General features: G+C 41.1%; 1 protein-coding gene across 3 annotated transcripts in view; it reads right to left on the bottom strand.

Moving 5' to 3' along the window:
* ATF6 (activating transcription factor 6) overlaps positions 1–16,263 on the bottom strand; it is an 82,607-nt gene that overhangs the window by 10,570 nt on the left and 55,774 nt on the right. The window contains exons 15-16 of one of the 3 annotated variants that reach the window (XR_775234.1): positions 10,017–10,170; positions 9,434–9,518 (exon numbers count right to left, since the gene is read on the bottom strand). Coding sequence is in view for 1 of the 3 variants with exons in the window: in XM_010580975.1 (XP_010579277.1) it covers positions 9,434–9,518 (85 nt within the window). In the remaining 2 variants the exon portion in view is untranslated. Of the gene's footprint in view, positions 1–9,433; positions 9,519–10,016; positions 10,171–16,263 lie in introns of those variants that run through there. The other 2 variants (XM_010580975.1, XR_775236.1) reach the window with 2 other exon arrangements.

Here is a 16,263-nt window from a genome sequence, read left to right as displayed (position 1 = left end):
TATATATCTATAAACATCTATGACCAAAAATGTATAGTATTGAAGATGGGGATTCAGCAGGGCTGTAAAGATGGTTCATGTTTTGTTTTCTACTCCTTCTCTAATAAATTATAGTGCTCTTCTTCCTCAGCTAAGCCAACACTTCAGGGAAGGATGCGCAGTGGCTCCTCTGAGCAGTAACAGCTCGGTTAGAACCTGCCATTGTGTGTTTGGTCAGGAACGTTTTTCCCACGCAAATTTTTCTGCATTTTTTTCCCACCAAGTATCACCTGCTAAACTTGAACCTGTTGCGCTCCCTCCCAAGACCTTCCAGCCTGTGCCTGGAGATGCATGAGCATCTCCCCAGCACAGACCGTGTGGGAGTCTACTCGTAATAACCCCTTCATTGCAAAATTTGACCATCTGTTTCCACCTTTTATTTACACCTTTTAGGGATATACTAATCCACAAGTGAGCCTTCCCTCCTGTCTCACAAAAGCTTGCTTTCTTTTAGCAGTCTCTGAAGAACTACCTTTTTCCAAGTTTTTGAAAACTCAGGTATGTTACTGTGCTGAAGAGACCACCCTTATCCTCACACTTGCTATTCCTCCAAGGCCTCTGATGGAGCACTAAGGTAGCACTTTCCTCTGCAGAAGCTGTGCTATCTCTTCCCAATCTATCATAGGTACCACAGCATGCTCAACTCTCACAGATTCAGCCAGCTTGTGCAAAAGTGAGACTTGATTTTTTACAGTTCCTGAGGCCATTTTAAAAAAGTTTGCCTTATTTGTCACTTGCCATTCTCCTGATATTTATACAGCCTCAGTGGTTAACACCAGCACAAGAAGTTTTTGCTCTTTCCTTCAACAGTGCTGACTTCAACTTTAAGTGCTCTTTGACACCTTGGTTCTCTACAGGCACTAGAGATTCCCTGGCAGGCTTCCTCTGAAAAATGTTTTTATTATTTTTTTTATGCCTCAGGCATGCTGTTCCTCAATATCTTTTCCTGGCTTGACTTCTTATGGTTTGACATTTAGTCTGCCAGAAATTGTCCTCTTTTTTCTATTCCCTCATTTGGCTACAATGTCTATTGTTTAAAAGATATCTTCTTACTTCTATGAATTGACTTTAATGTGTTACTTAAGCCCTTTGGATTTTTTAGGGTCCTTTTAAAGGCTTTTGCGCTGAGCTTTTAATCTTTAATCAATCTTTATAACATTTGACAGCATTTTACCCTATAGGTTTTTCTTTTAATATGTTTTCCTGTTCTTATTTAGCCCTTACCTTTGAACTGTAGTATGTACTTCACCATTGCAATTTACAAATTGGCCCTTACTGATAAAATTAGTTTAAGTATTTGACTTAGTTTTTTTTCAAGAGGCAGCATCACTTCTTCATTGACATGGACCTTCTCTATCACTCAATATCATTTGTATCCTAGCGTTAAAGTGTCTCACTGATTTAAGAGTGAAGGCTGATGAGAGCCTGTATTCACTTACAGTTGAAATGTCTTTATAGGTTGGATGGTATCCAAAGAGTGAGCTGAATTTTCCACCTGTCTCACTTGGATACATAAAATTACCTCATTTATTTAGATACTGTGATCAGCTCTTGCTCGTAGAAGAGTATTTTTAACACCATCTCTGTGAAGCTTCTATCTGTGTGGGGCAAGCACTTTCCTCCACATGAGCTTCTCTGATTCAATGCATTTGCCAGTTAATTAAAAAAAGTCACACACACATGCTGCAGAGTGCCTATCTGAATGCGGCATGCTAATAAAAGTGAGACGTCTGTTTCAAACATTTCTGTCTCTCAGCTACGGCAACAGGAGATTTACAGCTTTAATGTATGAGTCCTGCTCTGACACAGAGGTGCCTCCTTTCTCACGGTGAGGAGCAGCTCGGGCTGGCAATCATTTCTTCATCCACATTCACCCAGAAGGCATTTGTGCTGTACAGGGATATGCTACGGTCCCTTCATCTGGGGCCACTGCAGAATAAGACAGGATGGAGGTACATGATGTACAATGAAGTGGTGGATGACCAAAAATGTTCTTCAGATGCTCGGGACATATTTTTCAAATGCTTTCCTACAGCAACCCTGCTACAAAGGATCAAGCCTGGCGGACACCCAGGAAGCACCAGAGGTAAGGTGGACTGTATGAAGAGGGTGAGAAAAGCTGCAGCGTGGAGGACTGACCTGGGATATGAGAAGAAGGCAAAGGCCTCCCGGCCCCGCTGGCGGCAGTCGCCTTAGAGACTGCAATCCGAACACTGAAAAAGACCATCTTGGACTGCTGTGTTTTTACTAATCTCTAGGTTTACTCCAGTGATGTTCTCAAGACAGAACTCATAAATGTGAACCTACTCTACCAGCTCTGCTGCAGTTTTTTATGTTTTTACAGGGTGAGCTCATTATGGATAATTATGTTTCAGATCACTGCAGAAATAAAGAGCTACCAGAGTTGGCCTATGTATCACAAACATAAAACTGTGTTTGCCACCTATAATTTAACACTAAGAGGAATTATGTAATCTTTAATTTACAACATTTGAAAATGTATTAAGGCAGATCAGCTGGGCTCGAGGCTAGAATTACGATGTGCCGCACAAACACAGTTCAATGTAGCCAAGATGGCGACGGTAATCTCACAGATCGGGATGAAAATTTTTTCTTTGCTTTGCAGCACAGCTGTCAGCGCAGTGCACTCTGTGAAGCTTTGTGGGAGAGCATACCTACATGGCAGTATCAGCATCCAGGGTTAATGAACATCTAGAAAATAGGGTCTCTGCAGCGAGACGCATACACGGTCAGTTCTAAATGGAATCTGGCTCCTTCTGCAACTCCATACTGGCATCCATACTCGCAGCTAATGTCACGGGTTTCTTTTTTCTTCTGCTTTGTGAATTTTATAGAAGTGTGTCTTTTATATGGAAAAAAACAATCTGGTGTAATAACTCAACATTGGCATTGGAAATACTAAGTACAAAGTCCAATTAACTTATGACTCATTCTCTACCCCCCTCATGAACAGCAAGTTCCCAAGAAAATGCCATCTGTAGCATTTATCCCATCTATACAGGGAAGACCAGTCACACTGGGGCTCCGTCTGCTCTATCACACAAAACCCAAGAGATATTCTTTTTTGTATTAACGAAGGGGCAAAAAGGCACAAAAGATCCTCTGAAATCATCATTCTGTTCTTTTGAATACATAAAAATAGGTTACTCATTTAGCAATTTAGGTAAACAGCTCGTTATGAAAAGTCATTGGGGAATAAGCCTTTATGATTTCATTTCTTGATCGTTTCCTGTCTAACTAAATAAACATGAACTCAAGTGACACAGATTCCATTAGTTTTGTGCACAGATTCTTGAATGATTTCTTTCATACTTTTTTGAATAATTTAATCTTCTCCTTCCTGTCAAAGACAACATATGTTAACAGGCAATGGTTGGGGAGAGCAGAGTCTCTCAAAGACAACAAAATCTGTTGAAAAGTTCTATTTAAGGTTGAATCTAGGCAATGATCAATTCCGATGTTCAAAGAAATGTAGGAAAGTTTTGGGGGGTAGTCTGTTTTGGTAGACTGCATTTTTACATCACTTTGAAAAGAGAACTGAAGCGAGAATAACAGTATCTTACAATATAACTAAAATCTGTCGTTAAAATTTCTTGACAAAATACGTTCTGCCGTGATTTCAATCCTGACCTCTACAGCATAGCTTTACATGAGCACGAGAGCTGAAGTACATCTGTGACACTAGCAAACCATCCTAATTACAGCAGAACCACAGTAACCTGACAAGCTGCTTGTCCATGACCGCACACAGGAGACAGCAGACTCTCCTGGTTTCTCAGTCCAGGCTCAGTAATCAGCTGTTGCAGTGAGGTCTATCCGAGAGCTATATTCCTCAACTGGCAGCTCAAGAAGCATAAGGGTGGCATTTTCAAAATGGCCTGTAGACTTAAGAGCATGGAGACATTCTCAGATATATTTTCCTACGTCCTGGTTTAGAGGTTTTGATGCTTTGAAGGATTCTCAGTGACCTTCTTAAAAAACCTTAGCAGCCATGCTTCTTTCATCTCACAGATAGGTTGCAATCCTACATACGCAACTTCCAGAGCCTTCTGCTCATACACTATAGCTTGTAATGTTGTGCTGAATTTTCAGCACTTTCTGCTAAATCCAGATATAAAAGCAGAAACAATGATCTCTACAGATCATGCTTGTGTGGTCAAGAGACGTGTCCTCTGTACCTACCAGAATGGCATGAGCTTCTCAGTCTGGGACCAAGAACAGCAGCTGTGAGAGGGAGTCACAGGGACTGAGACTTGGCTTCTAAGCATGAAGAGAAGAAAGAACCAACACCAGACAGCTGGGGCCATTAGCTTCCTGGAAACCATTCTGAAGCTATTCAAAGTGAGACAGAAGGCTACCTAAAATGTTAAGCAGCAACCTTCAGTGAAGTCAGCTGCCGTTAAGTGGTATGTATTGTTTTAGACCTTCCTCATTCAATGACTGACTGGGAATATTGCTTCTTGCTCTGAAAGACGGAAATGGCATCTTTTGTTTGCTTGACCCTAAAAGGCAGAGGAAGTTGGAGACTTTATTTATTCAACGCTAAGACATGGGAACTTACAGAACATTGTCACTTTCCAAAGAGCTTTTGTTTTTATTTTCCTTCTCAGCCTGTGTGGGTTCTATTTGCCTTATGGATTTTTCACAGACAGTTTGCTACCAGCCTTGGACATCTGTGAGTGGCTTGCACATGGCTGTCAGTTGAAAGAAGGTTCTTTGTAGCTGCATGCAAATAATCATGCTGCTTGATGGCAGAAATTGCTCCCGTTTTGATCAAAAAGCCTCACCACTAGATTTGTTATTGACCTTTTTAATTAGAATGTGTATTATTTCAGAGCACTTTTGAAGTCTGTTACATCAGTGTGATGATGGATGCTAGGAAGGAAGGCTGAAGGAAGTGGTCGTGATCAGAAGCTGGCCAACACAACGCAGCATATGGACTTTGCGAAACTCGCCATCACGTTCACAGTAAATTTCTGCCTTTAGGAGACTATTTTGCTGTTGTTTCATGACAAAAAGCAACTCTTAAGAGAACAAGGCTCCTTAAGAACCCAGGAACGTATATGTTATAGAGGGTCAGGCACACAAACAGCTATCTCAAAGGAAGACTGAAGACAAGTGCTGTTGTGTGCCGTTAGACTAAGGACCTATCCAGAATATTTGTAAAAAATTCAAAACTCCCTTTGTCATGGCTGCCAATTTCCAGAAAATGAGCCTCGGATCTCACCAGGGGCTTTCCCATCAGGTCTCTCACTTTTGTTTGTCTGAGAGCGCAGACACCAACCCTCAATTTGGAGAGAGCAAATGATGGAAGGACTTCCACACATGGGGAACTGTTTTGCACAGGGATCCTAAGAATAAAAAAGGCCTTTTTGGTCTTTGTGCTGCTGCTAAGGCCACCAGTACTCATGACGACTACACACCTGTACAGATGTTTACAGGTGCTCCTACCAAATGGAAGTGCAAGCTGTGAGAGTACCTAACCTAATCCTAGGGAGAAATGTATTCATGAAAGTGGCTTCTTGGGCTAAATGTTGAATGCTACCTCCTACACTGAATAACTGTACGTATGTTCTCACTTTTGTATCCTGCAAGGAGAGGACTACCGGTGATGTGTGCTGTGTTGCAAAGCTTCAGGCATCCTGTAGAGGCAAAAGGTTTGTGCTTGGGGTAGGAAGAGTGGCTTAGCTATGCTGTACTCTATAGATTATTTTGATCCAAAGATCAATGTTATAACCCACTGCATTTTTTACAGCTGTTAAGTAAATAGAAGGCTAATGGCAGATGTTTTCATTTAAACTTCAAGAAAGGCACGGCCTATATGTCAATTTGGAATTGGTGTCATGAGCCAACAAGACTCTGAATTACAATAAAAGCAAATTTAGGAATGAAATCTACTGGAGACTTAACTGGTCTCAAGTGCATAGTTAGATTTCTAAAATAATAGCTGCAATCCAGCATAACAAACATGACTTGCTTAAAAACAAAAGTCGGAGTTTAACTGTAAATTGCAGTTGGCTTTCATTCCCACGAGAAACTGCAAGATACTTCTTCTTGGAACAACTTCTCAGTAAAGGCACACTAATGGTCCCCCCAAAACCATGTACAGTGGGACTAGGACTACCAAGTTCTGCCTTTTTCCCTCCAGGCTTACCAACCCTAAGGTCCTTAGGTACCATCAGGGAAATTTTCTGTGAGTACTACTTGTGCCCACAAATGCTGGGGCTTTGATGTTGGGCAGAAGCAGGTCAAAACGTGGGCATGGCTGGCTGCAGAGGCCAAGGGGAGAGCTGTACTGAGGGACAGCAGGCAGCAGGGAAATGGGAGAAGGGTAAAGGGCTGCAAGAGCATCTGGGGAGGCAGAAATGGAGGAGATGACAGCAAGTACTGGCTGTGAACTGTGGGGGTGGCCCAGTGGGCTTGGAAAGGGGCTTGGAATAGGGTGGGGAAGAAGGAAAAGAGGGTAAGAAGGGGAGGATTAGCATGTACCAATATGTAACAAGTTACTATACTTTCTTAAAAAATGTAATACTTAAAACATATTTAACATATGTTAACATATTAAATATATTTAAATATTTAAACATATTTCTGTGCACCTGCACAGAAGCCCTCAGTGGGGATTTTGCTGGCTTATCCTCATGCTCAGAGAGGGGCATGGGTGATTCAGGCTGAGCAGAAGAAGGAGCACATAGGAGAAAGTTACAAGGTAACGGCCATTTTTACTCTTTTCCAACATGCAACAACTGAATAATTTTTACCAAGTTTTTATCTTGCAAATGAGTAACATACCGTTATTGCTTTATACAATATTGTTCTCTGAAACTTCCATCTTACATGCACACATACATGCACACGTCTACTACAAAATTTTCTGTTGAGATTTGTCATTAGTTGCAAAGCACTAGGACTGCCACTGGCCGGACTTGCCCCAACTCCTCACTCCAAGAAAAACTCTTCAAACTGTAAACTTGTTTCTGCTTTGTACACTGGTGAAAACTGCCAGACCAACCTCACAGAACCATGTCGTTAACCTCCATGCCGAGTCATGCAGGACAGCGACTGACAACTCATTTTACTTCCTAATCTTTGTCCATACCTGTTCTCTGTCCCTGCAGCCGGTGATCAGAATGGCACAAGCCAGCTAAAGGTAGTCTCTAGCAGAGCTCAGAAGGCACTCAAGCAATCAAAGTGCAATCAGAAAAAGATGACAGTCCTGCTGGGAAAAGACTGTCCAAGCAGTTCAAAGGGTTCTAGACTGAACTGTAAACTGTTTCATGTTTGGAAACAGTCTCATGGGTAAACTTTAGTATACAGACAAATAAAGATCCTGCAGAAGAAAGCAAGTCATGAAGTTCCGAAAAAGTTTCAAAGCCAAAGCCACTTCACTTGCATTCCCTTTATCTCCTCTGCCAGGGTTGTGGCAGCAAAAAGGGTGGGCAAGTTAAGTGGCAGTGGAAAAGGTTTCCCTTCTTCCACAGAGATCTGGCTGAGGCATGAGAAAAGGCAGGAGGGGACAAGTTCTTTCACTGCAAGTATTGCCAATTCTTCCCAGGGAGACCCGTCCTCTTCTAGCAGCCAACTCTCTGCAGGTGGACAAAGAATTAAGGTGGGCTTAAAAGAACAGCAGACAGCTGGGAGGAAAGCTTTGTTGTCAGCTAACTTCCAGATGCTTGTTCAGGACGTACTCAGTCCCTGCGGAGGCAGAATAGGGTGGAGGAGCAATGTTCTCAAAGGAAAGAAATGGGTTCTTTCCCAGGCAGCACTTTTTAGGGAATCATCTCCTCCAGGTAATCTACTAATAATCAAATTAAAAATCAAGCCAAGTTACCTACTGGGTCTTGTGTATCTTGTAATTTTTTTCCTAATATCTGGCTGAGTGTCACAGAGGAAGCAGTGTTTGATGCTGTTGTTTACTTAATGCTATCCTTGTGTCTCATCTGTTTCAACATCTCTGCCCAAATCCCTGGATGTTTTTTTATTTCCTGGATTATGCTGATGCTCTGAAGAAAAAGCCCAAAGAACTCAAGTAATTTCACAATGTTTCACTATTAATGAAGGATAAGATTTGTCACTGGATTCTGATGTGTATTTTCCAAATTATATTTACTCCAATAACTGAGAAGTTATTTCAAGTAAAACAAGACTCAGTAACATGTTAAGAAGAAAAACTTTGTAATTTAGAAATAGTGTTTGTTCTTCAAGTGATAAAGTGCCCATTTGCACACGTGATAATTCAGGTCAGCCAGAAAAGGATTTTGGTAATGGACATGAAAAGGGAGTTTCAGGCAGATAAATGCCAAAAAAAATTCTGATACATCTAATAAAAATTCCCCTAAGATAGCTGGTTATAGATTATCACACTCGACTTACTGTACTGCATGGGAAAATGTAATTATCAAAATGCTGAAAGCCTGAGCTGATTTTTTTTTTCTTAGTTTATGGAAATTTGCATCATCAGATAATGTTTTCGGCATGCTTGAATTTAACAAAAACATTTGGGGTTATGATTCACTTGTACTGTAAAACATAAGTTTTTAAAAAGGATTACGTGCACAGATACTCAGAAAGTAAAGTTTACACTGTTACAAGGTTCACGATGCGTTTGATGACTGTAACAGTGACCCTGTGCCCAAACATGTCCTAACTCAGCAGTTACTCACTGTATGAATTAATGATATATTTATACAGTTCATGTCCTGTCTCTCATGTGGGACTAAAATGCAGATCAAGAACATTTCTGTTCGCTAATAAGCTTGTGCCCCTAGTGCAAAAGCTGTTTTCTCTCCTGTCCTGCAGCACTGTAACATGATTATTATTAATCCTGACCATGCAGTGCTGAGAAGTCCCACTCACACTGAGTGTTGTATAACAGAGTGGTAAACAGCTGAGCAAGCCAATGGAAGGCAGTCAGCATCCTAACAAACCAGTAAGGCCAAGGAATTTGCCTTGCTAAGCAGGCATAGGAGGAACCCAAATGAGAGGATGAGGACAGTCCCCACACTCGATGGGATCTTTGTAGCCACCAAGATAGAGAAGCTAGATCTCACTCAAGTAACCCTTAATCAGCCGTGTACAAATCACCAGGACTGGATGGCAACCACCCCTGTCCTTGAAGGAGCTAGACTGAGATACTGCACAACTGCAAGCCAGGTCAGGCAGCCTCTCATTAAAGTCTTGGTGACCAGGCACCGGTGATTTGCCAGCATCCCAGCTCCAGCAGGGACCTGGCGACTAAGGCCCAGTAATGACCAGCCTGACTTCTCAAAGCTATAGTGACAGTCATTTGATCTAAGTTAGGTTTCCACGTACAAGTCAGGCACATCTCTTTGCAATTATTCTCCTATCATTTCCTTTCATGTTTTGGACTTACCATTGATGTTGACAGCTGGTAACACTATAGACATCTTTGGTCTTCTGGTCTTGTTATGTGTGGTGGCTGGCAATAACAGGTGGTCCTGGAAAATAGGGGAAAAGATGTGTTAAATCTACCCTGGAAGTACAGAGCTGGGAAAATTCCTTTCCATTCTGTCTTACAGGCATTCCACATAAAACTATTTACGACAGCTTAGCAAATTGAAATTGTTGAGGGAGTCTTCCAAAAGTCACAGCAATTGTTCATGCTGTGTAACCGAGAAGAAATCCCTATCGCACGCAGGAGAATATGAAAAAGCCTTGATCATGTGGAAAGAGATGGAAACTACTATTAGGCCCTCGTTCAACAGAATACTTATGTATACGAGTAAAGTAATTTAACTTGACTTCAATGATATTTAAACATGTGGTTAAGGGCTTTGCTGAACTGGAGCCTTTACTTGCAGTGCTGTCTGCTTTATATATAAATGTCATCTTGCTATATCTATGTCAAACTCTACACCACATGCCTCGTGCAATAGGACTGTATCAGTCAGGGTTGTGACGGGGTGTGAAATATGAGCTCTGCTGACAAAACCTACCAGGGAAGTCTGACGGCAAAGCTGTGCTTTAGTAGCTTATCTCAACTGTGAGGTGGCTGGGTGCTGCTGCAAGACAGCAGTGTTCAAACTAATGACCCTGGGTTTTAGCAGTGGAAGCTGCATCTGCAGGAGGTGCTCTGGATATGGACCTGATCTGCAAGAAAAAATGCAGCCTTTCTTCAGGTTTTTTTTTCTGTTGCTGAGCTCAAATTGCTCAACTTGCAGCCTGGGAACATATGGTTCTTCCCTTATCAACAGAAGTAACAGAACATAAAGCGCCAGTCCAGGCATCTCCCATATTATTGTGCTATGCTGATCTAGAAAGACCACAGGACTACTAAGGGCAAGGGAAGCTTCCCATGCTTTACAAAGCTTAGCTTCCCTGGCAGAAGATTGCTTCACTGCACCATCTCAGTATGCAGTGGGCATTGTGAGGGAAGTATATTTGCTCTTTCTTAGTAATTAGGAACAAAAGACTGTGTTTATACAATTGACAAATTGAGTTTAGATTTCTAACTCAGGCTCTAAGTGAAACAAAAACCTGCCAATCACTAAGTATCTTTTCCAGGTCCCAAAGAATTAAAGGAAAGCTTTATTTTCCCAGCCCTTGTGTTTGTCCCTCTCCCAATCCCAGCAATGCCAAATTCACTCCAGTGTCTCTGAGAAGAGCGAAATCCAGCAGGTGCCACCATGTCAAACATGTGAAGACCAACTCATTAAGAAGTTTTTGAAACTGTAATAAAACCAGATCTGAACATCTGCCTTTCACTTTTCAAGACCCAGCATCTATCTCACATGATTAAAAGGCAGAAGTAAGTTTGATGCTCTCATCTCACTTCATGCCTTCCCTTTTGTAAAACTCCCACGATATTTTACAAACCCAGCACTCAGAAACTTTTACATGCAGCTTTTCAGCTCCCTGCTTAAGGGTAAGAACAGGCACACAAACATCTCATGCTTTTGGCCAAGGTTATCTTTTTGGCAGACTGAATTAGTCTTCCTTCAGGACACAGTTGTTAACTCCTTAATGTCAGGGTAACTGTATTTTCCCCATTTTAATATCTAAACACTACACTGTTAGGTCTAAGATTCAGGGAACTGAGTTACATGCAAAGTTAGGTGTTAAATATATCAAGAAATTCTGTAGATACATTGCAGAAATATCACTCTCTTTTTTTCCCACTGAAAAATCCCTCCCAAACCCAAATGACCGACCACAAGAAGAAAACATTACTTCAATAAATGACTGTAATTAAAAACATCTTGGTACCAAAATTATAAAACCACTCTGGTATAATTCTCAGACTACATATGTAATTCCCATTTCATTTTTGAACCACTGAGATTAAGACAACACTCAGTAAGACAATGAACTTTACAGAAAAACTGTTCTTGAAATTCAGTGTTCCCAAAGGAACAGGCCAAAGATAAGACGTCCATTAAAACTATATTTTATAACAATGTCCTTGTCATGATTTGATGACTATTTTTAACATTGCTTAAAAATGCTTATCCTGGTTTTTTTTCTTTTTCGATACTTCTCAGAGTCCACAACATCCTTACCTAGCAAAACACAAGTACTGCATAGATGATCACCTGTGAATCATTACAAGTTGACTACTATTTTTTGCTAACATATCTGAAGATTGGTACATTAATTGACCCTGGCTTAGTTTTGTTTATAATGGCATGTTTATTTACTGTATGTATAAAATGTATTAAGAACTATCACCAAGACTTTACAATTGGAGTACCTCTACAGAAATAAACAGCAGTGTGATGGCAGAAAAGGCAAATTTCTGGATAGCAACAAAATAAGGAAAATTCCTCAGGTACCTCCTATACCATTAGCTTTCTTGGCTGCACCACGGGAGGTTCAGGTTGGACATTCAGAAACAGTTTTTCACCCAGAGTGTGGTGCAATCCTGGAACAGGTCAGCAGAGAGCTAGGGGATCCTGGAAGTTTCCAAGACCCAGCTATACAAAGACATGGCTGCCCTTATCTATTGTCGGCAACAGTTCCACTTCAAGGAGAAAGTTGGGCCACCAGAGGTTTTCTCTACCCATTTCGATGATTCTATGACTCTTTTTGCAGTCCATAGGTCAGACGCTGGCAGTACCAACTTCTCGTAAGAGTCCTACGGTAACTATGGAGGCAGTGCAAACACCTCAGACTTGGCCTTTACAGCTCTGCATCTCCTCCATCATGGTTAAATTCAAAGACTTGGCTCAGACTGACTCTGCAGTTAACAAATTGTGTTTCCATGACTACCACACAGCCAAACTATGCACTAATACTGCTGGGCAGATTCAGATTTCACCAAACTGATGTGCTGGAAAACAATACTTTATTCTAAACCTTGCATTGAAAATGAGGTATAAAATTCACCTTTCTTAGTTCTGCCTCACCTAGAAGCCACTTTTGTTTTTAAATATCAGGAGTCAGATTCAATCTCAACTAATTTCAGACTTTTGTGAATGATGTTTCAAGAGCTGTGAAGAACAAACAAGCAGTTCACCACTATCTGCTCTCCTTCCTCATAATTCTGGCTTAAAAGAAAAACACCAAGTAATTTTCTGCTAGATCAGTCAACTGAAGTGGGCAATTCCAGCAGGTATTTCACTCTACACTAAGACAGCATTGCAGATGACTGAAGCTCCAGAGAAGTCTGCTGCTCTCCAGTGACTCTCATGAGAATGAGGTCTAGTTCAGACTGGTCAAACAACGTCCAAACACCTGAAGCTGTATTAAATGATTCCTACAGAAGACAGACAGTCTTCTTTCCCTGCCTCAGAGAAACAAAAAGAAGCATTATTTTCTAGACCACAATTACAGATATTCAAAACCAAAGGAACATAAGAAGGACGACAGATACACAAAATGCAAATATTATAATTCAGTCTAACCTAGTGAAGTGAATTTATTTTACACAAACCATGGCAGGGCCAACACATCCTGCTCAACCACACAAAATCCTGTTAGAGACAGAAACTGATAAGATAAAAACGTTGATACCTATTATCTGTGCACTGTTACTAGTAATCCCTCCACACACAACCTGACAAGATCAACTCACTGGATCTGAAACAAGGTGCATAGGGAACTGTTTTTGATGAAGCTGCTCTGCTGCCCAAGACATTAACTTCCCATTAGTTTCCAGACTCTGAAACGTCTCCTAAAACTACACAGCAAAGTGGTATGGACGTTCATGTATCAATTCCCCTGCTACTCCTCTGTTTTACTGGAGCAGTTTGAAGAGTGTGGGAGGGAAGACCCAGAGCCTTCTGCTCCCACAGCAGATAGTGAGACAATGAAGTCATTTCCACTCGTGTTTCTGTACCCAAACGTGCTTTGGAGTTGCTGCACAACTCCTCAGTGTTTCAACACCAACTTTGAAGAAGACAGACATATAAAAAGCCAGTCAGCTGTAAGTCCAAACTGCTATCAGGAGCTAATGTGCAAGACGCACAGATTGTCTGGAAGTTGGATGCTGCCCATCTCTACTACAAAGAGCCATTTTTAAAAATCTGGAATTAGGGAAATGTATCCATCTCCTGAATAATCTTTATCTTTTCTATGCAGGAGTGTCCCTCTGACAATCAGTCCTAACTTGCAAAGTTTCATAACTACCTTCATTCTACATTGAAGGCGAAGGTAGCAGGGGGTATGCTGCAGAGTATCATAAATATTTTGCCTACAGTTTAGCTACCTACAACATTCTCGAGTCTTCAAATAGTCCACAACTTTTATTTGAAAGCAATACCTAATTTTTTACATGCCACATAAATGAGTGTAGGGATTAGTGATTAGAAAGAAATTAGACATTTAGAAACAGTGTTTGAATGTATTTCTAACATGTAAAATATCTTCTCCTGTCCTGTCCTGTTCTGAAGTATGCTGAATTGCATCCCAGAGGGGTGTGTGATGCTATTACTCATTCCTAATTTTAAACACTAGACAAAAATATCTAAAATTAAAATGCTGTTTGTGATATTAACACATGGTATAAAACTGAGAATGAATAAAAGCAAATCTTACAAGTCAGCATCTGGCCCATGAGCATGAATGTCAACGAGAGGCAGAATAAATCACAACTATTACCCAACAACAGATGGCCTTGGCTTGGGCCAAGATTTGCACTTAGATGAGATGAAAATTTAAATAGACGATGCAGACCTGAGACTGCTGGCAGAATGACTGGAAAAATATCGGCCTGGAAAGACAGTATTTCAAATGAGACCCTAGCTTTACCGTTCTCATTTTGCTTTTGATCATCTCTACAGTTCAGTGATATTGAAGCCAGATGAGATGGACAGATAGATAAATATAGATACTAAAAATCCAGCCACAATTTAATAAATTGGGATACAGAAACACATTTTTTCCTGGGGATGAAATCTGAAGCTGTTACTTGTTAAAACTTCTGATCAATAATCACATTTATTAAGTCCTCGCCACCAGAAAATATTCAGGGCACTACATAATTAGAATATAATTAACCAGAGTTGTAAACATTTAGAACTTCGGTGCCCCTATAGAATGAAATTCCTCACTGAATCTTTTTACTCTGCTGGCTATTTCAGTGCCTGCTGATCTGCTTCTGGACTCAACAACACATGGAACTGCAATAAAGATTTTAAGGCTTCTTACATAAGATCAGTGTTGTCAGGGCTCTAACAGGGATTAAGCTTTGGAGCCTCATGTATCTCCAACCCTCAGTCAACTGGCAATGGAAATGCTGTTCCACTGTGCTAGAATATTCCAAAACTGGCTGCTCCTGCAGGTTCAGCCTGAGTCTCATGACATGTGGTTTGCTTCTGAAAGTCCCTACTACCTAGATGCATGAAAACTTGCAGGCATCTTAGCTTTCATTTTAAAAAAATAAAATAATTGTTTGTAACTCTCATAGTTAAAGGACATCATCACTGCATACCACAAAGTTCCATCAGAGAGAAAAAACATGCTACTCCAGAGTCTTTTTGATCTTTTTTTTTTTTAAACTATCATAATTTCATAAGCCTGACTCTTGGCTTTTAGATTATTAGAATTGGCAATGTTGCTTGTTTTGGCTTTTGTAATGCATGCCCCATCAGCAATGCTGCGCCCAGCACCAGACGCTTTCCCGCAGAGCAGTATGCCACCTTGCCATAGGCAATCTGTGGAGCTCCTCCTCCATTTCTGCATGTTTGAAAGAAACACAAAGGATTTAATCCTTGGAGCATGCCTGTGATGGTGGAAACTATTACCAGTGCTACGGGGAATGTTTAGAGGAGATGGGCATGCATTTGAGGGATACCTGACTGACACGAGACACAAAGGAATGCATTTCCAAACCCGTCAAGGCTGTGCACTCGCAGCATGAGCTGTCTTTCCTCTTATCCCTGAGGTTACTTATCTGTCAAATCAATTCCCCTAGATTTTTCTTACCTTCTTAGCTGCTGTGCTTAGGTATGGGCAAGTATTTTTCAAAAGCCTTTTCTAGTGTCTTGAGCAAAAGCATTACCTACTAGAAAATAATTAACGTAATTTGATTTAAATGTGCTTTGTTACAGTGTATTTAGCACATCTGCCTATGTAAACACTGTTTGTCATGCTATTGAAGGGCCAGCCATGCCTCTGACCCTTCCCACTGATTTGGAGCATGTACCCTGCAAAGTACAGATGTGATCCACGTGGGAGCCATGACTCCACTCCTGCAAGACAGGCCCTATCTCACTTCTCACAAAGACTTCGTCAAGATGTCTGAATGAGTCCCGCTCTTCATTAGGAGATCCATCTCTGACAAACTAAGGATAACCTTTTCAAAAACAAGTGCCATTTGTTACTTTACAGGAATAAAAGCTCCAAGGACACTGGATTAAAATACCAAAGGAAAACCTTAATTTGCTGTTTTCGTAATTTGCCTTGCTGAGGACACTTGATCTTTACCATTGCCTTGGAGACCAGCTACGTGCTAGAATATTGCAACTAACAAAGACAGTTGCCAGAGCAGAGCGGGCAAATAGAGCCAGGCGCCTCAGCACGCCAAAGGGTACTCTGTCCAGGCAGCTTCAGAAGACTTCTTACAGTAAACAACCACTGTAGCTGGGCATTTTTTAATCTCTGTTTATGACTAAGAGGTCTCCCAGGGAATCGTGCCTCAATCTCTTCCAGCCTGAATCTTCACGCTGTGATTCTAGGACCACATTACAACCACTGCCAATACAGGCTGAGGAGCTTCCCACATCCCACTGAAGTGCTGGCAAC

Source organism: Haliaeetus leucocephalus, unplaced genomic scaffold, assembly GCF_000737465.1.
Source record: "Haliaeetus leucocephalus isolate CR32 unplaced genomic scaffold, Haliaeetus_leucocephalus-4.0 Scaffold76, whole genome shotgun sequence".
NCBI classification, from domain to species: domain Eukaryota; kingdom Metazoa; phylum Chordata; class Aves; order Accipitriformes; family Accipitridae; genus Haliaeetus; species Haliaeetus leucocephalus.
This window is presented reverse-complemented; position numbering and strand designations above follow the sequence as displayed.